General features: G+C 35.0%; 2 protein-coding genes across 2 annotated transcripts; both read right to left on the minus strand.

Moving 5' to 3' along the window:
- Positions 1 to 4,419: 4,419 nt before the first annotated feature.
- LOC143549353 (uncharacterized) lies at positions 4,420 to 4,872 on the minus strand. The gene has a single exon (XM_077040258.1). It carries the CDS (start codon positions 4,870 to 4,872, stop codon positions 4,420 to 4,422), a length of 453 nt encoding a protein of 150 aa, XP_076896373.1.
- Positions 4,873 to 5,112: 240 nt separating this feature from the next.
- Positions 5,113 to 6,741, minus strand: LOC143549354 (uncharacterized). The gene is made up of 4 exons (XM_077040260.1): positions 6,485 to 6,741; positions 6,137 to 6,384; positions 5,808 to 5,986; positions 5,113 to 5,715 (listed from the first exon to the last, which is right to left on the minus strand). Exons 1-4 carry the CDS (start codon positions 6,739 to 6,741, stop codon positions 5,113 to 5,115), a joined length of 1,287 nt encoding a protein of 428 aa, XP_076896375.1.
- Positions 6,742 to 22,013: the final 15,272 nt, after the last annotated feature.

A 22,013-nucleotide genomic window follows, 5' to 3' on the forward strand; every position in this document is an offset into this window, starting at 1 on the left:
ATCTTTTAATCTTTTATAATGAACATGTCCTAATCTAGCATGCCACATTTCAGATTCATTTAAAACAATATTAGAACTAGTGGAAGCCATGCAAACAGATTGATTAACAAACGAAACATCAACATTTAACTTAAACATACCATTACATAGATAATCGAAACCAACAAAAGTACAATTCTTGACAAGATATACTTGTCACTTTCATACACTTTCTTATAACCGCAATTATTTAAAACAACACCAGACAAGAGATTCTTTCGAATCCCGGGAACATATAAAACATTGTATAAACACAAACAATTTCCAGAAGTAAAAACAAGCTTGACTTTGACTAGTCCCTTGATCGGTTCGGTTTCAGATTCATTTAAAACAATATTAGAACTAGTGGAAGCCATGCAAACAGATTGATTAACAAACGAAACATCAACATTTAACTTAAACATACCATTACATAGATAATCGAAACCAACAAAAGTACAATTCTTGACAAGATATACTTGTCACTTTCATACACTTTCTTATAACCGCAATTATTTAAAACAACACCAGACAAGAGATTCTTTCGAATCCCGTGAACATATAAAACATTGTATAAACACAAACAATTTCCAGAAGTAAAAACAAGCTTGACTTTGACTAGTCCCTTGATCGGTTCGGTTGCAACATTCCCCATTTTTTAAAATAGATCCATCTTCAGCGTCTTAAGTTTCATCAAACCATTGAAAATGTTTGCATTCATGGCTAGTAGCACCCGAATCAACCCACCAGGCAACATCATCATCCTGCACAAAACATGTTTCAGTAATTAGTGAAACATAATTCTCAACCGAATTAAAATTGTGTACGAAATTCTGACCTTGTTGCTTTCCTTGGTCCTTAGAACCACTTGGACCCGCATCATGCTTGTTCTTTGGACCATTATTGTTCACTTTTCCAAAGTGACCCGATTTGCCACATTTCCAACAGCCCTCTTTTGCCTTCTTGTTTGGACCCGCATTGTTGTTTCCTTGAAACTTACGTTTCCCTTTGTACTTATTCTTACCCTTGGATGTTCCATCCTCAACCATGTTAACAGATTGACCAGTCTGTTTTTTGACATCATTGACATCAACAGTTTCATCTGTTCTCAAGCCCTCTTCAATTCTAAAGTGACCTCCAAGTTCAACCAAACTTAATTCACCCTTCATGTGTTTCAGAATGTGTTTGAAATATTTCCATTAAGGTAGTAACTTGTCAATGATGGTATTGTTCCACAACAGACCTAGAGTCAACAATCTTGTAATTATTAAAATTACTCACAAGAAACTTCTTACTCGAAGAATCTTCTGCCATATACTTGGCTTCAAGTATATCCCACAGTTCCTTAGCGGTTTCAATGTTTTGGTACAAATCAAATAACGTATCACACATACCGTTCAAAATAAGGCCGAGACAGATGTAGTTGTCATTGTCCCATTTTGATTTCCTCCTAATCTGTTCCAGGTTTCCTTCTTCTTCAACTACTGGCATGGACGTACTCAACAAGTGCACCACTTTCAAGGTTGTCAAAAGGAAGTGCATCTTCTTTTGCCATCTGCGAAAATCCTGACCTTCGAATTTCTCCGGTTTGTCGAACTTGCCTGTCATATCCATCAACGATTGTCCGTTCGCAATCTTAACAGAAATTAATTTTGATCTTTTGTAGGCGAATTTCTACAAACGATTATCTTTGGATATCTAAGAGTAGTGTAAGCACTATCAGATCAAAATTATTTGTGGTTCCCAAATATTTTGACCATACGAAACTTAGAATTATGAGCAAGAATCAAGTATGAATTTGTGTATGTTATGATGAACCAGAAAGGACTTCGTATAATGATGATCACGATATATTAGGGTTTTCAGGGATATTGATAAATGTTTTGCAGTTATCATAACTACTTTGCAGTTATCATAACTACAAATACACTCATGTTTTTTTATTAAACGTTGTAACAAAATTAATTAATTAATAAATTTTCTAATACGTTTTTAATAAAGAAACATATGTCCGAAGCCAAGGGCTGCAGCCCCTTGGACCCTTCTACCAGGGGCGCTGCCCCCTTGGAACCCCATGACTTAGGGGCTTCGCCCCTAACTTCCAATTATTATAAAATCAAATAAGTGTGCACCCCACTCCCAACTTATTTAGATTCATATTACAATTAACTTGATCAACAAGTTAATCCCCAATTACAATAAAATCACTAACAGGTTGTCTCACCATAACATTAATGGAATAGCAATTCATATTATGTGTTAAGTTTCTTTGTCATTAGCGGTGTCATTTTGGGTTTTGTAGTTTCAAATTGGGGACCAGTAGACATCCAAAGATATGAAGATAATATTGTTGTTTAAATGCAAAACGGTTCGGATTGGCTCAACCAGGACAAATCAAAACGGGATGACAATTTATGTTAATTTTTTACACTCCCAACTTCCCAAAGTGATATTAATGGGATGAAAAATTTGCTCTTCTTGCAGTGCTGCTTTTTGATGGAAGATATGGTTTTGAAATGCATAGTTTTAGATTGATGTAAATTCATTTAGCGGGCGATATTTGAGTTTCTTAACCGTATTCTATAGTTTTTAACCTACAGTGATATTTATTGGTAAAGTAGTATGCATAAGCATTTTTGTCTATGTGGTTAGATAGGTTTTTGACTATATATTTGTCATGAAGACTATTAGATGGCTCGTCACATTTACTTTATGTGGTTGGTAACAAATCTAAAGACCGGACAAGTAAAAAAAACATTTTTTTATGCTTGTTCCTTTAACTAAGTGAACAAAAATGTTTGTTCATGTTTATTCGTTTATCATGTAAACAAACTTCCGCCGGGCAATTTACAAACTTTTTGTTGAACGCGGTTAGATTCATTTACATGCAACTTCCATTGTTTTGTATAAAGAGATTTTTTCAAGTTTGTAATTTGTAAATTGTAAATGAACAACGAAGTTGTATACATATTTTATGAAGTAGTGTGTGTGTGTGTAGGCAAGGCAAATGATAGATAAAAAAAGGGCATGTAACCGAGAACAGCCAAATATATAGTACAACAGGAGTGAAAAAAAGCAGACAAACAACAATCAAACAAAATTCATAGCATTACACTAGAAAGAGGAGACTTCATTCAAACTCTCCAAGCTATCTCTTTATGCAGTGTGCGAGACTTAATCCAACCAAACAAGTTAGTTTTAATCTCCTCCAAAACTATGTCCGTAGAGATAGTCGTATTTCTGAAAATATTCACATTCCTTTGCTTCCAAATGAACCAAATCGTGGAATAAATAATTGCCAATATAATCCTCTTCTCGGAATATGAAGGCAGTTGTCTCGAGCAATTGGTTGAACAAGTCAAGACCTGTCAGGTCCCAACCACACTATATAGAAATTGCCTCCACACATGTTTCGCCCGAACACAATCAAGAAAAACATGGAATGATGATTCAAGCGATAACAAACACCCCGAGCAACCCGGAGAGATCGAAGCCAAACCTCAAGCGATTAAATTAACCCCCACCGGAATTTTGTTTAGTAAAACTCTCCCTATGAAACAGTTTATTTTAATCCGAATCCAACCATCCCAAGTAATCGGAGTAACCGGATCGATCCCATAAATCTTTGCAGCCATAACCCGTCTCAAGGATTGAACCAAAAAATTTTCCAATGCGTCACCACCCCATCTCCAAGTTTCATCCTTCCCAAAATGAAACATGTAAAAAGAAACAATTTCTGTAAAGTCTTCAATATCCATACGAGCATCAAATGGAAGAAAAGAAGTAGACCAAGCACACTCTGCTTGAGTCACCCCTTACTCGAATAACTTAACCCTATCACACACAAGACAATCTTTTTTCACTTCATGCTTAAACAAAACATGGAACAAATCTTCAAGCACAAATCTACCCAACCACGTCTAAACAAAATTTAGTTTTGTTACCAACACCCACTTGTCTTATAAACGAACCGGCCAAGTCAATTTAGGGTGAAACTTTTACCGATTTTATATATCTTCTGCCAAGCACCACAAATCGAATTCCTAGTCATCCTACCATCCGCATATCGAGTAGACATGTGAATTGCGTTAACACCTTTCACCCACAACGAATCGATTTCAACGCACCATCTCCACCACCATTTAGCGAGTAAAGCTAAGTTCATTAATTTTAGACAACTGACACCTAGACCTCCATAACTCTTAGGCTTGACCACCGTCTCCCATGCTACCCAATTTATTTTTTTTTTATCCAACGTACCACCCCACAAAAAGTTCCTCCTAATTTTTTTCTATCTCATTGACCACTTTTAACGGAGCTTGAAACATAGAAAAAAAGTAAAGTGGCAAGCTACTTAGAACAAATTTGACTAAGGTAAGTCTCCCCCAAAAGCTTCCCCGTTTAGTCTTTTTTCACCCGATCAATCACCGTAGACCAATGTTTTGATAATCTCATATTTGCTTGTACCGGAAAACCAAGAAAATTCACCGGGAGAGAACCTGCTTCACAATGAATGATGGAAGCCATAGAAGCAATTTCCGAATCCGAAACCCGAACACCAAACACCTTGATTTTATAGAAATTAACCTTAAGCTCATATGCGAGATGAAAGCATCTTAATAACCTAGCCAGATTCACCACATTAGTCGTATTCCATTCTCCAACAGACATCACATCATCTGCATACATGACGTGTGAAATGACTGGGCCATTATTAGGTAGAAGAATCCCGCTAAATAAATTGTTATCAATGGCCGATTTCATAATGAAATTTAGACCCTCCGTTGCAATTATGAAAAGAAAGGGAGCTAAAGGATCTCCTTGTTTGACACCTTTTTTAAAGTCAAATTCCATAGTAGGTAGCCCGTTAACTAAAACCGAAGCCCGACCCGAGATAAGACTCGATCGAACCCAGAATCTCCATTTGGACCCGAAACCCAAATTACCACACAAAGAATCAAGATACGTTCAATTAACTGAATCAAAGGCTTTATCAAAGTCTACCTTAAACACATGCATTTTTTCTTACGACTATAAGCCCAAGAAATTATTTCATTGACAAGTAAATGGCCATCTAATATATGTTCCTTGCTTTTATGTAGGTTGATCGCACATCCTCAGTGAACAAAGAATGACTTTTTTTTTCAGCATAATAGCTATTAGCTTAGAAATTACCTTAAACATGCTTCCGATTAAATTAATAGGACGATAGTCACTAAATGCCATCGGGTCTTTCTTTTTTGGTATAAGAGAGTTGAAAGCCGAGTTACAGCATTTCTCCAAGTAACCGAATTTTTCAAAATCCTTAACGAACTCGAAAAAATCGTTACCCAACACTTCCCAGAAAGTCTTTATAAACTTGAAAGTGAATCCGTCTGGACCAGGCGATTTATCATTCCCACATTCCCACACCGCGTTTTTTACCTCCGACATGGAAAAAGGTCTTTCTAACCATACAATGTCCGAATACGACAACCTCTTAAAATTAGAATTCCCCAACTCTGGTCTCTCAACAAATGGTTCCTCAAATTTATTGGAAAAAAAGTTGAAAAAACCATCCTTAAGCAAGTCATAATCGGTCTCCCATTTACGATTAACCAAAATACCATTAATAGTAGACCTTTTAATATTTCCATTAACAACTCCGTGATAGAACTTACTGTTCTCGTCACCCTCTGCGTCCCACCAAACCTTAGCCTTTTGAGGAAGGTCCAAGTTTTATTTCACCTTTAAATCCATGATATTCTTTTTACAATTTGCACGAGTCTCTCTTTCAATAACTGAAATACCAGCCACTTCAGCCCTAATCGTGACAGTTGAAGTTGTTCTGCCTCAACAACGTCAATACTTCTCGCTATCCAAGCTTTAATATCAGTTTTCAACTGCTTAAGTTTCCACATCAGATTTAACTCACCGGATCTTCTACTTTTAACACCCACCCAAGATCTCATAACTACATCAGAAAGATCTGCTCAACATAGCCACGAGTTTAAGAACTTGAACGGAGTGGGACCGTAACGTCTATTAGAAGTCGAGAAAACTAATGGGCAGTGATCCTAGATATCTCTCGGTAACGCGGTAACTGAAGCCGTTGTCCAATTGCTTCAAAATTTTTTACAAACTAAAAACCGATCAATCTTAATATGACACCCATCATCACTCATCCAAGTGAAACTACGTCCACCCATATTATATTCTGAAAGGCCCACGCCTTGAATAAAGCTATTAAAAGCGACTATATCGGAAGCATAACCAGAGGCCGGTAATCTATCTTCTTTAAACCTCGTTTCATTGATATCTCCAAGGAAAACCCAACACCCGGGAACCCCCGACATCAAAGTTAGGAGGTCAGACCAAAGAGCTTTTCTATCCACAGCAGTCTTAGGAATATACACATTGACAAAATTAATTTGAACGTCAATTCCAACCCACACTCCTGAAAGAAGAATGAATTCGGTTGACTAACCTCATGAAAAAGAGCGTAAGACGAAGGATCCCAAATGCAAAAAAGACCGCCTGATCTACCAAAAGCACCAACCGCACTGACTCGAACTGAGAGTTCCCCCGTGACTTATCAAACGGGATGCCATATTTATTTGCCAACTGAGTTTCTTGCCCACAGAACAAATTGATATTATTAGATCTCCTTAAGTTTCGAATCCACTCGAGCTTATATGTACCCCTCGCACCAGAACCCCTACAATTTAAAGATAACAGATTCATAAAGGAACAGCTCGAACACCTTCTTTGATAATCAAATCCCTAATCAAACGATCCTTTCCTTGTAGATTAAAAACAACAGAAGTCCCTACTCTGATAATACTGTTTAATTCATCCCCTAATAAAACTTTTGAAAAATTAAAAGAAGCCTCAGATGATACAAATTTGGAACTTGAAGACACCGATCTAGCTCCCCTAATTAGCGAGTCCCTCAACATATGTCTACCTCTCATAGAAGACGTAGGCGAAAAACCTATGTTTCTATTAGCAGCCTTTGATTTTCGAATGCGATATTCTTTATTTGTCTCAGATAAACATAGGTTTATATATGCAAATTCATTTTTCCCACTATTTATATACTTATTGCTTAAGTTTAACTGTATTTTTTATTTTTTTAAGCCTCCCGTTTATCAAATGGGTTCTAAAACTGTTAATAAATAAATAAAATCCAGGCCTGGATTTTAAGTTTGTTACAGTTGTGGTGTCAAAGACGCAAAAGGCATGCCTGGGCAAGGCGAGTCATATCGATCATCTTAATTATAAAAGGAGGGTAAGGTTCTCACCTCGTTCAGTCTCGCAGCCAAAGAGAATTGAAGAATGTCTTGAAAGATGAACACAAAACAATTAACGTTTAAGATAATAAAAATGAGAGAGAAACGTTTACGTGTTGGGAAGTCGTGGAGATGAGGTGATAGATTGATGGGAAGAGACTATGGTAGAAGTTTAACACTACGTGATTTTTATAAGTTATAACAAGGATGAGCCAATACTTTATTTAAATTACAAAGGAACATTTACGATTATAGCGTAAAGTTAACGTATAAATTAAATTAACGTGTTAACTGTGAGAATTAAGTAAAGTAATTATATATATAAGTATAGTAATTATGTAATTACACTCTGATGTAATTATATAATTACTCTACTTATATATATAATTACTCTACTTGATTCTTTCAATTAACACGCTAATTTAATTTTTATTTGATCCAAAACCCTACAAGTATAAACAATGTACAAGAAAAACACTGCTATTATAAAGAAAATTAAATAAAATTTTGAATCATTATTCACTTCTACTATTTTTTTTAATATTCTACTATTATTATATTATATTATATTAAACATTATTGTTATTATCTAAAAAAAAAGTAAAAAGGAATTTTGTACCATCTCGAAATTTCTATAATAATATTTAATGTATTACTTACGTCGGGTGAATTAATTGAGTTAATGGAATAATAATAATAATAATATAATAATAATAATAATAATAAAAGCGGGTTATGGACTTAGATTAGTAAGAAAGACTATGGGCTTAGGCCTATGACCCATGATCCATAGTATATAAACCATAATTATCCTTTAATCCTCATTCTCAACCATATCTTACACCATCCAAAACACACACTTAAGCTCTCTTCCATATTCCTCTCTTTCTCTAAACCGAAACCAAGAAGAAGAATTCACTACAAAAAATATTGTTATTTGGGACTGAAAAATTAGTCTTTGATGCTCCGTAATCAATATCTAATGGTTATCAGGGACCGATTTGCCAGTCCCCGACCAGTGACAGATGCCTAGTACTTGATACTAGCTTTAGCGACTAAAAGTCAGTCCCCGTTGTGTGACACCAACAGGGACCTACAGTCAGTCTCTGATACATAAAATTTCAGTCCTTAATATATTCCCTTATACCACGTCATTTCAGTCCCTAAAACATTTCTTCAGAGACTGTAAATCAGTCTCGGATACTATAATATTTCAGTCCCTAATGTATGACTATAAGGACTGAAAATCAGTCCTGAAAACAAAACAATATAGTCCTTAATACGTTTCGTTAGGTTCATGATTCCATATTAAATCAGTCTCCAATGCAATGGTTTAAGGACTACGAATACTCAATTTCAGTTGTTAATATGCCACTTTTAAGGACTGAAAATTAATCTCGAATAGTGTTATTTTAGTCCCTTGTGTGTACTTTTAGAGGCTGATAATCAGTCTCCTAAATTAGTCTTTAATATGTTTTTTAGTGACTATTTTTTTTAATCTCTAATACTATGTGTACATTTTAATATTCTTCATATAAAAACTTAAAATAGCTTTAGAAGAGTATTTGATTAAAACACATTAAAATGTACACATAGTATTTAATCAATAATATTATAACAAAAATCAATCAAAATAATGTCATTCAACCAATTCTAAAATTTAAAAGAGTATTTGATTAAAAAACAAAAAGAAAGTAACAAACGTTCTAACTAATGCATTCCAGGCGTATTTATCATTTAGTCAGCCTTGTTTGTTGGCTTAGTAATGTATCTTGTGATCAAGTTCTAACTAGGTAGGCAGCATATCTCAGCATCATCGTTTTGAATGATTCCATCAGCCCCTCCATCAGCACTTGATCTCAACATCATTGTTTATTTTGAATGATTCCATCAGCCTCTCCATAAGCATGTATGATAATGGTACTTCAAGATAAGAGTCTCATATAAGTTATATAACAAATATAAAAAACAAAATAATTTATATCATATAGCGAAGGAAAATAATATGAAGTTACCAGCTTATATGTGTTAGCATTAATAGAAGCATCCTCACTTTAGTATAAGCAAAATAATCAGCACTATATGGATTTGACTTGATGTTCTCCTTAAAGTAAGATAAAGTATCTTAGCACAACAGGATAACTTAGCTTTTTATATTGTGAATGAATCTCTTGTAAAATGTGGCCTAAAAAGACTGGATACATAATAAGAAATTATTTCCTTTTCCTTTTTGAAAAATAAAAAACAATCATAAATGATTTAAAGATCAAAAGTTGTTCCATACCAATGTATCTATCTATATATGAATTCTTGTGAACCAAAGCATACGGTGGAAATTCTGCAGATTCATCGGCCAATTACCTGAAGAGGTTAGTTATATGAGAAGTGGGAAAAACAGCCCTCTCTAGTCTCTACTAATAAACAACAATCCATGAGCAAAAGAGAAGTAGCTATTGTAGCATGGCAAGCCTGACACCAAAATCAACATATTTATCACAAATTTTATAAACGTATGTTAATTAGCCAATAATGAGTTGTTAACTACATGTACCTTGAATACATCTGTAAATGTTCAACCATCCAACTCCACACCTTGAATGTAATGACATTTTCCCCAATTATTCCACATAAAGGACTGCCAAAGACAGTCAAATAATAAACGACCACAAACCAATTCACCACCGTAAGCGTGTTCTCATAAGCCTTGAACCTTTAAAAGTAAAATCATTTTTCACCATTTGCTTGTTCGCAACAATATAACAATCGGGTGTTTGTTAGTTTCTAACTTGTGGTGCTTTATGTGACATTTTATCAAACATATTTTATGTAAAACACCAAAAGTGAAACTAACACTCACAAATCAACTGAAATAGTGAAGAAAACTCAAGCAATCAAATCTACTTTGGGTCACAACGACATACCGGCTACTCAGTGTCACAAACAAAACAAATAACCTGCAAAATCATAACATTCGTCACAAAATGAAGGAATATGGCACTTCAAAATGCCAATTTCAAGTCACTAATCTAGATTGAGCATTAATAAAATAATATAAAACAACCTTCTTGCATATAAAGGAGTACTGTAAAATACTACCCTCAAATGGCTTCGCCGCTTAGGGAAGAGAATGCACGTTTGAAGACCCCACATGGCGATCGGAAGGCTTTGTTGCGGTTGCTTGCGGCTAAGTAAATAATAAGAGATAGAGAAAATGATTACTTGGTTAGAGGTTTCCAATGGGGGGAAGGAATTTTTCAGAGAAAAGAGCGGGATTTGGAGGGAATTATAAATTAATTGTGACGGAAAACTAAAAAAAGTATCAAATTCAAATATGTTTGTTAAACTACTAAATACTTGGGTAGAAGTTTATCAAATAAAATTAAACTTATATGAAAAGAATATAAATAACGAAACTACGTAGGAAAAAGTTATATATTATATGTGTTGAAAAAAATTAAATTTTTAGGTTGTTAGGTTTTTAATATTTAAAAAGTTAACATTGGTACTAATGATTTATATACTAGTTCTTAATGATATATTAATTTTAAAGGGTTATATTAAGTTGTAGTTAATCATACTAGATCGCAATGTAAGAACGTGTTGTAACTTTTTTCAATGGGTCCTAATGGGCTTAATTAGGTAATCCCGGGTTTTATGAAATTATTATTAACTGTTATTATTCATTAATTCCTTGATAAATATTAGAGTTGAGCCCAAATTACTAATTATAAAATGAACTTGTGTAATTTTCATGGTTCTATTAAAATTTAAAAGAGGCTTAATGTTAGTGGACAATCAGGTAGTTCCACAGTTGAGCGTGTTTAGGTCAAAATACCCCGAATTTCTAACAGATAATAATGTGAAGTAATACATCGTACATGTCATGGATAATATTATATCTTTTTAAACATTATAAGTCTACGTGCTAATGAGATAGTGAAATATGAAAAGTGAAAAGGGCAAGTCCCGACATGTAAGCATTATTGTGACAGTTGTAAAAAGAATATGTATAATGGCGAGGTGAAATGTGATATGTGGTTGTGGATTGAGATGGAGTAAAAAGATTTATTATGTGTCACATCCTAACCTACAGAGAAATGTCAGGACACAAGCTATTGGTTCATAACTCATAAGGCACAAATATGCAATAGTGATAATATCTAATTATTTTATTAAATTCAAATCAAGTACACATTATTCAAAAGAGATTACAAATAAAGACTAAAACAAATATAATAGTAACATCTTGTCTTTTTATTAATAACCTAAAAGCCAAATAAACTAAGTTTTTCAATAACCTCAAACATCCTACAATATGCTTAAAAATAGGTTTGTCAACAACATATGTTGACAAAATAATCACCAGATTTTGATGTAATAATATATATATATATATATATATATATATAATTATGCAAATCACTATCATGATTATCAACAATTAAATATTAAGCAAATAGTTGGTGTTGTTTGACCATGGCCTAGCGAATCGAGCTTTGGCTACTAAGACGAAATAAATACAAGTAAAGGTGTCGGTTGACCATTGCCTATCGAATCGAACTTTGGCTACTGAGACGGCGTATGATCATACTTTACTGTGATTATGATGGACCTCTCCAAATGCGATAAATAAACAAATGAGCATGCAAGCAACTAGGCAACTAGCATATAAACATTCAATTGATCAACAACAACACAATACTTAACATTTGCAAGTAATGTAATTAAGATATATAAAAGTATCATAAGGTACGAATAAGGTTCCCAAAAGGTTAAAATCTGTAAAATAAGGGAGTGATTACTCACCTTATTAATTAGGCGAGTTAAACGATAAAATAAAGATATTAAACAAGTCTAGAGCCCTAAGAGAAGTAACTAATCCGACACAAACATACCTAAAACTTTGAGACAGTAAACTATAATTAAAAACGAGAACATAACCGCTATAATCAGATCAAACGGATGTATAAAACTCAAGTTATGAGATTTTAACGATTTACGCGAGATGGTACTGTACAGAATCCGAACTTCGATTCGGAATTCTGGTTAAGACCAGTACACTCAAAATTTCAAAACAAATATAAAAGTCTTCTAGCGTAAAAACTAATTCCGATCAGAAGATAGAGAAATCAGATAGTCAAATATTTTGACTATTATGCCCTAAAACGGTCCAGAGAGCAATTGACTGACAAAACCCCATCAATCAGTAAAATTTATTTAGGGCTTTTGTTAGTTAGATAATAATAAACATTTTTCATGAAGACAACTTACCCAGAAAAATTACTGAACAACAAGAAAACACGAGTTAAAAGGTCTTGAAGCACCAAAGTCAACCGAACATTAAAGAACTTGAACAATCTTTATGAAATTGATAAAGGAGAATAGGGATATCGAGAGAAGAGATGGTGTATGATGTTTATAATAATATTTTAGAGTTTTATGATGTGTTTTGGTTAATCAAAACATCCCAAACCGTTGAACTCTTAAACCAAATCGAACCAAACCGTAAGTTCCGGTTTAGTTTCACTGATTAGGCCTATTGGGATGTGAATAATTTGCAAAAGTTTGACAACTTTAATTACAATCCACCCATAGTCACATTTAAAAACAAGATGTCCAGAAATATGAAAATAAATCAATGTATCTATCTAAATACATCAAGATAACTAGTTATCAATATAATTTGTTGACATATCAATCCAAATACATCAAAATAAAGGTATGAACTACATTAACAACTTATATTTAACAAAATACTGAGATACATAAAATACAATATATATATATATATATATATATATACACATTACCAGTTTATATTTAGTTAATATATATGTAGGGTGGGGTTAAAATAAAAAGTAGAGTGTTTCTAAAAAGTGTAAAAACTAATCTGATACGTTAGATATGTTGATCTGATGGTGGATATGGAAAGTGTGTTTCTTATGTGGTGTGTTTTATTTTTGTTGAGGTGTGTTTTATTAAATATAGTTGTGAAAACACACTTTTTAGGAAAAAATACTTCTTATTATAACATTGCTCTATGTATGTATTATACATTACCGGTTTATATTTAACACAAATATTGATATATATATATATATATATGATATAAATTATACGGTCATGTTCAGGTTTTATACGATTGGTTTTTGATAAAAATCGTAAACCAAACCGTTCGCTACGGTTTGAAATTTTGAAACCGACCGACCGAACTTGAAAAATAAAACCAACCGTGAAACCGAACCAATAACCGGTTTGAACGATTTCATGGTTTCGAACCGCACTGTGAACACCCCTACCTCCTAAGAACTAATACCTCCCTCCTAACCCAAACACTTTTTCCTATCATAAATATGCTTTATCCCCACTCCCACCGAATTAGAAGTCCATCGTGGCGAGATGGCCATAAGTTTTGGGAACAAAATTAGAAAAATAAAAGGAATGTGAAAAAAATATAAATTTTTGGATTCATTTTATCGATTTCCTTTGAATCGACATTAATTATTTTATATATTTAATATAAATAAAATATATTTTTCTTTCTCTAAAACAAAGAGAAATTCATAAAATTCATTGGTAATGTTTTCATAAATAAATTATTTTCTTTAAAAACAATTTTATGGACTTGTCGACAACCCTAAACAATCCCTGCATCATTGTCTGCAATCATGAACAATTATGCGGTTGTAATCTGGGTGGGAAGGAATCCCGATGGTTGATATCCCACGTAATCATTTTGCATGGAATTGCCATTGGCTTCGGCTATAACGCATGATTTGAGATGCATTATGACCACAGAGTTTGGTATGGGTTTAAGCTCATTATCGCTCGGGTGGGTGAATACTTTATTCGATAATGACTCGTTTAACTCGCGATGGGATGGGAGGGCACCTTACTTTCCCTAACTGTATCATTTTAATTTGGGGTAGGAACCAAGGCAGGATAGGTAGCTTTGATTTTATTTTTGTTTGTCTCATTTTAATTCATTCTATTATAATCAAACTTATATTAAAAATAAATTATCTTGAAATAGGCCTAAAGCCGCTCAGCAAACAAACAACCTTTATGCTTGTATTATTTACATATTTAATAAATTCATATTTGTGCATTCGTTTTGTCATACTACCCACATCTTCCACACTCAACAGCTCCTCAAGGCGAATCCCGTTTATTACTTTATTTTACGGCAAAGAGCTGTTGCGAACTTTGGAAAAGTAATATTACGATCTAGCATTAAAAACATACACCCGTATAATAAGACAACATTTTTTCTTTTATAACGGTTTAATTGATGACATGTCTGAGTATGTCATTTAATATATTTTTTTTCTTTTAATATTTTCAACCAAAATTTTAAGCCATTGGTCACGGTTAACCGACCCGTAACCGACTCGTTATAACGTTCAAAACCGATTAACCGAATCCAACTTATTGGATCGGTTATCTAGCTATTAACCGACATATCAGTTATGGTTATGGGTTTGGCCCAAAACCGCCCCAAACCGACCCAATCACACCCCTAGTTTTGGATGAGTGGGTCGATAATGGGCCAATCAACTTAGGTTTGACCCACGAATAGCTTTTTTCTTCATTTTTTAATCAATATCATTGTGGTAACTGTTTCATGTTACGTTTTTATTCTTATGAGAAAGCGGGGAAGGATGTGATAAAAAGATGAAAACAAAAGGTTCAGTTAGAACGGTTTGTACTAGACCTATGGAGAACAGAAAAGAACTGGATCGAAAGTGTGTGATTAAATTGTCTAATGGTATACCTTTTAATAGGCTAAGTATACCCATATTTACATCTATTAAATAAAGCTTTCTTCAATGTAACATGAATTAGAAGTTTTATACTTATTGTTGATGAAGTAGAAACAACAGTAGCGAGTAACAAGACAAAGAAGAGTTTGCCATATTACTAAGGACTGATATTCAGTCCTTATACATTCTCTCAGAATAGAGACTAAAGATCAATCTTTAAGAAAATTTCCCCAATTTTCCATTATAGAGAAATATATTTGAGACTAAAATTTAGTCTTAAATAAGATGTCTAAATATTAGCGAGCGATTATTAGTCACTAAAATATGTTGTGTAAAATTCAGTCCCCAATGCATCATGAAATAAAAAAACAGTCCCAAATACCAAGTATTTGAGACTAAAACACAAGTCCTTAATTAATAGTTTAGTCCAAGTCTCTAATATGTTCCTTCAAGGTTAGTGACTCATTATCAGTCACCATACATTTAAGTAATTTTTCATTACATATTTGGGACTGAAATTCAGTCGTCAATAAATTTTCACAACAACCTTATATTTCCTAAACACATTTGAGACTAAAATTTAGTCTTAGATAAGGCTTCAACGTATTAGCGACTGATTATCAGTCACTAACATTAGGCACATAAAAATCAGTCCCTAATATTATCAGTGACTGATAAATCAGTCCTAGATACTATGTATTCGAGACTGATATATTAGTCCCTGATAATTCAGTCACTGATGGTCACTTTTTTTGTAGTGATTGATTTCCGACCAGAGGTAATGATAGTATGATACTGTATGGACCCAAACCCGCTAGATCTAGTCATGAAACGACGAGCCGACACCTTAAACCGTTAAAGTCACGATATCCGGATGGAATTGGGTATAAACTGATCAAAAGATGAGCTTAGGGGTCACCCTAGCTCAGATCCAGATCAACGGGACGAAAAACGGTGGAAAACGACTGAGATCTCGCTTTTCCAACGAGATCCTGGTTTTCCGGCGATGACGACGCCGGAAAACCGCGTACAAGGTTGAAAAGAATGTCAGAACCCTAACCCTAATTCGTTATGAAAAACTAACGAATTAACAGTAATTCGTTAACGGAAGGATAACGAATAAGCCTTAATTCGTTATGCCACGGAGAGATAACGAATGGACCCTCATTAATTAGAAGGTTCATTCGTTATAAAAGATCAGTTCGTTATAAAGACCAAATCGTTATAAAAGGTCAATTCGTTATACATGTCAATTCGTTTGAGCCTCATTCGTTAAAGAACTGAATAACGAATTAGAAAAGCCAGATAACGAACTAGACTTTTAAAGAATGACAGAAAGGTCACTGGACTTAGAAAATAATGACAACTCAACCCTAGCCAGGGGCTCTGCCCCTTGGACCCTTCTAGGGTTTGCCGCCCCTAGAACCCCGTTGCCCCCGGACCCCGTTCGTTGAGGGTTAGAATGAGACTAGAAACGCGATATGGGTAGTGATAGTTAATTGATACGTGTAATTGTTATACAGTTAGTCGCGCATAGCTAAAGAAAGGAATAACCATTAACAGTGAACGTAACCGAGTTCAGGTGAGTTTCTAGCCCCATTTCCTTGTTATGTTTTCGAGGTTGTGTGCATACTTGATGTGAAGTGTGAATGCACTTACCTTAAGTGGTAAGTGTATGCTATAATGATTGATGTGAGAGTTAGTACGAATGTTATGAATGAATGTTTGTCGGTGCGTGAACGATCTTTGGATATTGCGCGTACCGCCAATGGGAATGATCTCCAAGTGGTTACTAGTGTGTGTAAATGTTATGATGTAACTTGGTTATTATGTAAATGATGAAATGATAGAAAGTGTGTTGTAGACAAGTAGAGGTATAGTGTGATAGAAGTGACAAGGGTCTAGTAAGGGTGGTAGTGGCATGACGTTAGTACGTGGTAGGGTAAGCCTATACGTTCCTTCGTTATTAAAGTGGCATAATGTGAGTGTGTGGTAGGGTAAGCCTATACGTGCCTTCGTTATTAAGTGGCATAACGTGAGTGCGTGGGAGGGCAAGCCTCTATGTGCTCCCGTAAAACAAGTGGCTAAGACGTAGGGGAAAGTCAAGTGGTTAAGCGGTAAGGTGAACAGGTCAAACAACGGAGTATGTGTCTTCGGACACGTATATAATTGCATGTAATGGTTGTATGGTAGGTTGCTTGAATAACTAGAACTCACTCGGCTACGCTGACTTTTAGTATACACGCAGGTGAACAAGCTAAAGAGCTAGCATGATGATGGCACATGGCATGGATTGAACGGCTGACATCTGAAGATAGAAGAAATGATGTTTTAAATATGATATTTTATGTTATGGTTTTAAAGAAAAGATTGAATGTTTTGTAACGAATAGTTGAAGTTAATGTTTCCGCGAAAAGTTTAAATTAACTCTGATTTGTAAGAACTGTGTTTATGAGTAAATCAGACACTAAAGTAGGGCATCGGGATCGGGGCCTTACAAATTTGTATTATATCTACATAATACTATTATAACTTTGTAAGTTTAATATATATATATATAAAGACATTATAAGTTTTTATTATATATTTAGTACAGGTAAGACTGAAGTTTGGTGTCGCTTAGCCTCTATTGTGCCAAGTGGCGGTCCACCGTTGGGGAGTTTTTGGTTTTTGTTTTTTTAAGTTATTGTACCGTAACAAACGGAACCAACTAAACGTCAATTTTTGTTTGTTAATGCTCGGGGTTTTACCAACGTTGCTTATACTGTAATGAACATAACCGACACTAACCGAATTCATGTCGACTCGCCCTCGTAACACTTGTGTTGTACCAACGTTCTGGAACCAACAACCAGGATTTGCCAACCAAATATGTTGTTAATGTTTTTATACGCTATACTAGTGCCGCTATTTTTTTGGTTTTTTACGCTCGGTGTTTTACCAACATCACCTATATTGTAACGAAGATAACCGACGCTAACCGAATTCACTTCGACTCGCCCTCGTAACGCTTATGTTTTACCAATGCCCAGGCACCAACAACCGGGGTTTGCCAACCAAATAAATGTGTTAATTTTTTTATAATACGCAATACTAGTTCCACTATTTTTTTTTGTTTTTTACGCTCGGTGTTTTCCCAAGTTTGCTTATACTGTAACGAACGTAACGGGCGCTAACCGAATTCACGTTGCTCACCCTCATAAAGCTTGTGTTTTACCAACGTCCGGGCACCAACAACCGGGATTTGTCAATCGAATAAATACGTTATTTTTTTTGTTTTTTTATTTAAATCATGTTAATTTAACAAAGTTTTTGTAGCTTTAGTTCCGATACCGTAACAAACGTAGCCAACATCCACTGAATTCACGTTGACACTCCCCTACAAAACCACCAGGGCCGTCTCCAAAAATTCCTTAAATTTTTTGAGCCCGAGGCTAGTAAAAAAAGTAGGGTCTTTAAATATGTACTCAATAATTCCCATATAATTTAAATAATCGTGATAACTAATGACAAAATAAAAGTATTATAGCAAAATGATTTAATTTAAATACTTAAATGGATCGTGAAACTCATGGCATTTTTGGAAGCAAGCTCTCGATCAATTCCTTGTAATCCATACTCTCTACTATATCGTTCTTAATAGCAATAACGATTTAAATGGCTAATGGTAAAATTATGAGCTAGACGGGCAAACAGTTCAGGTCGGTCACATAACAAAAGTATGATACAATAAACAAAAAGAAAGCGCAAATAGTTAATCAATATCGGAAAAATAAGTAAATCTGTTGGGCAAAGCATGTGTGTTTTGGGATTAAAAATGGGGCAAAGTCTTTTTTTTTAAATGGGGCCTAGTCTTTTTTTTAAAAAAAAAACAAGTGGTTACAAAAATAAAAGGTGAATGTAAAGACTAGAACCTGCATTTGCAAGCTCTTGGAACAAAATACCGTTTTTCCACTCCACCATTTGTATTTAATTGAACTATGCCTTGCGTTGTAGCCCACCCCGCCCTCCATTGGGTCGGGCCTGCCTACAACCCCCGGGTTTTATCGACTAATTTTGCCGTGCAACACACGAGTAATTTACTAGTTAATTAATAATATTATGATTACCTTTCTCTAGCCATTAGCGTGTACTTTTTGCACCAAGGTATCTTGTAATCCCTATATAAGTGTGCTTTGTGCCTTTAAACATTTATTTAGGGTCTCATAAACATATTTTATCAAACATAAATATAAGTGACAAATTATTGCTATTAAAACCTAATGTTGCCTATTAAGACAAGACATGTATAACCTTGATAAGTTACTAGATCTAATATGACTTACTACAATAAAATATAATCATTTAAGACCTAATATGATCTAAAAGGCCATACACAATGGCTCATTAAAAGTTATCCTGACTCTTAAGACCTAATATGTTCCATGATAACATGCATGACTTTTATAACTCGTTGTACTTAATATAACCTATTATAACTCAATCTTACTCACTAATACCTAATATAAAATTTTAAATCTAAAAAAAAATAAGTTTAACTTTTATGAAGAATAATGCGTGTGTTCCATGATAACATGCATGACTTTTATAACTCAGTGTGCCAATGTGCCTAATATAACATATTATAACCCAATCTTACTCATTAATACCTAATATAAAATTTTAAATCTAAAACAAATAAGTTTAACTTTTATGAAGAATATTGCGTATGAAATTCGTATATTCATTTTCATATTGTAATGTTATTCAAATATAAAAGTCAATATGATTATATAACATATGTATCGGAACGACTAACACGTGGATGCAACTAAGGCATGTGTCAATCCCACCGCTAGCCAAAGACAGTTGTCCCCCACCGTCTGCCACTTTATCATCTCCTTCCTTACCCATCAACCTTGCTCCCTATAATTAAGTACAAGCTCGAGTCATTCCTTTCTTTCCAGGTTGGCTCACTAACTCATATTCTTATACTATTATTGTAGAGTTTGTTAGTTGTGCAAGAATAGAGCGGTAGATACATTTGCTTTATCGGTCTTTGCATAGACCAAAATATCAACGCTCCTAAACAAGGTATGTGATTGCTTATATAAATGCAAATTTATTTGTGTGTTTAATTTGTATAAAAAAATTTGATTGATGTGGTTGAAGTTTGAAAGTTTGTTTATTACCTGATGAAAAAGCTTATACTTCTCTAGAAAATTGATATTTTGGTAGATTTGATTGTTTAGCATAAGTGTTCCTTATATGTTTTTGTTAAATTCAATTTTTTTTAGAGTTTTCTTGTTAGCACAGAAGTTAATTAACAATTAAGGTAAAAACGAGGATTAAAAATACATAGAAAATTGTTTAGTTTAAATATATCATCAACTCTTGATTCTATTTAATGTATTGTTGAATGTCTCTTTCTTGATTTAGGAATATAAGCAGTAAAGATATGCTGTTGCCATTATCACGGGATGTGTAGGGGTATGGTACTAAACCCGGCTTACGACCTTAATTTATTATGTTTGGCTTATTTTATTATATGGACTAATACAATATTATTGGGCTGAGGGGGTTTTGTGGAGGTAACCCTAACTGGGCTAGGCCCATTAGGGTACCATGATGGTGGCCATGAGGCTCCCTATATAAGGAGGTCTCCACCTCCTTATTAGGGGGGTCATGCTCAATAAGAGCCACCACCATAACCATTTTTGTGTCTGTAAACAAGAGATCCTCGAGATTTGTTAGCAGTCACCTCCACACCCCCGAAAGGCCATTGCAGATCTCAGGCAACCGGAGAAGAAGATCAAGACGTGGTTCTTTCATCCCGAAGACCCGGGAACATCGTCATGGATCAGGTCAGATTCATTTCATGTTTCTACATTGGCGCCATCCGTGGGACGGCAACGAGCTACCTTTCGATTTTCGTCTCGGCTCTCAGATCTCTCCCAAGAAAAATTCAGATCTGGAAGTTTACAGAAAGATGCTTCAATATTTGTTCTATTAAAGCTCAAAAAGATCCATAGATCTAAAAGATGCTTCCAGATCTGTGCAAAAATGAAGCTGAAAAAGATTTGTAGATCCAAAAAAGAAACTACCTGATTCGGATGATCAAGCCTCCGGATCTGTGATGGTTTTAAATTCTCTCCACTCCGAGCTTCAGATCTATCTAGATCTGGTTTACAGATCTAGATCTAGGTTACAGATCTGGATTTTAGGTTTAAAATTACAGATCTAACTCTCAATTTGTAGATCCAAAAATTACAAGACTTCCGCCGCCATGCACGCGCGCCCGCGGATCCTCACTCCGCAGCCATGCATGCGTTCCCGCGGAAACCAACATGTGGGTTGGAAGACGACTCCATGCCTTTGGCGCAGAAGACTCCTCCGCCATGCATGCGCGTTCGCAAAAACCCACCATGCGGGTCGGAAGACTCCAGGCCTTTGCTTTTTGCGCAGAAGACTTCACCGCCATGCATGCGCGCCCGCGAGTCACCACTCCGCCACCATGCAAGGGCAATGTGGAGGATCAAGATTCTGCTACCATGCATGCGCGCCACCGGAGATCAAGTCTCCGCTTCCATGCATGCGCAGTGCCGAAGATCAAGACTTCGCCACCATGCATGTGCGCCCACGAGTCACCACTCCGCCGCCATGCATGCGCATTACCAAGAATCAAGATTCCGCTGCCATGCATGCGCCAGCGGATCAACATTCCACCACCTATGAAAGATTCCAACGCCATGCATGTGCACTCAACTCCCGTCATGCATGCGCGCTCAACTCTCGGCATGCATGCGCGCCCGCGAGTCACGACTCCGCCGCCATGCATGTGCGAGCTTGATTTTGATTTTGCATACATGTTTCACACTTCCCTTTATTAATTTTGAGCAATATGACAACATTGTATTGACATCAAACTAAAAATAAAACGAAGTAAAACATACATGCGCGAGCTTCAAGCTCAGATGCGTTA

Source organism: Bidens hawaiensis, unplaced genomic scaffold, assembly GCF_021521415.1.
Source record: "Bidens hawaiensis isolate Kalapana, Puna unplaced genomic scaffold, B.hawaiensis_p1.1 tig00015545_1, whole genome shotgun sequence".
NCBI classification, from domain to species: Eukaryota; Viridiplantae; Streptophyta; class Magnoliopsida; order Asterales; family Asteraceae; genus Bidens; species Bidens hawaiensis.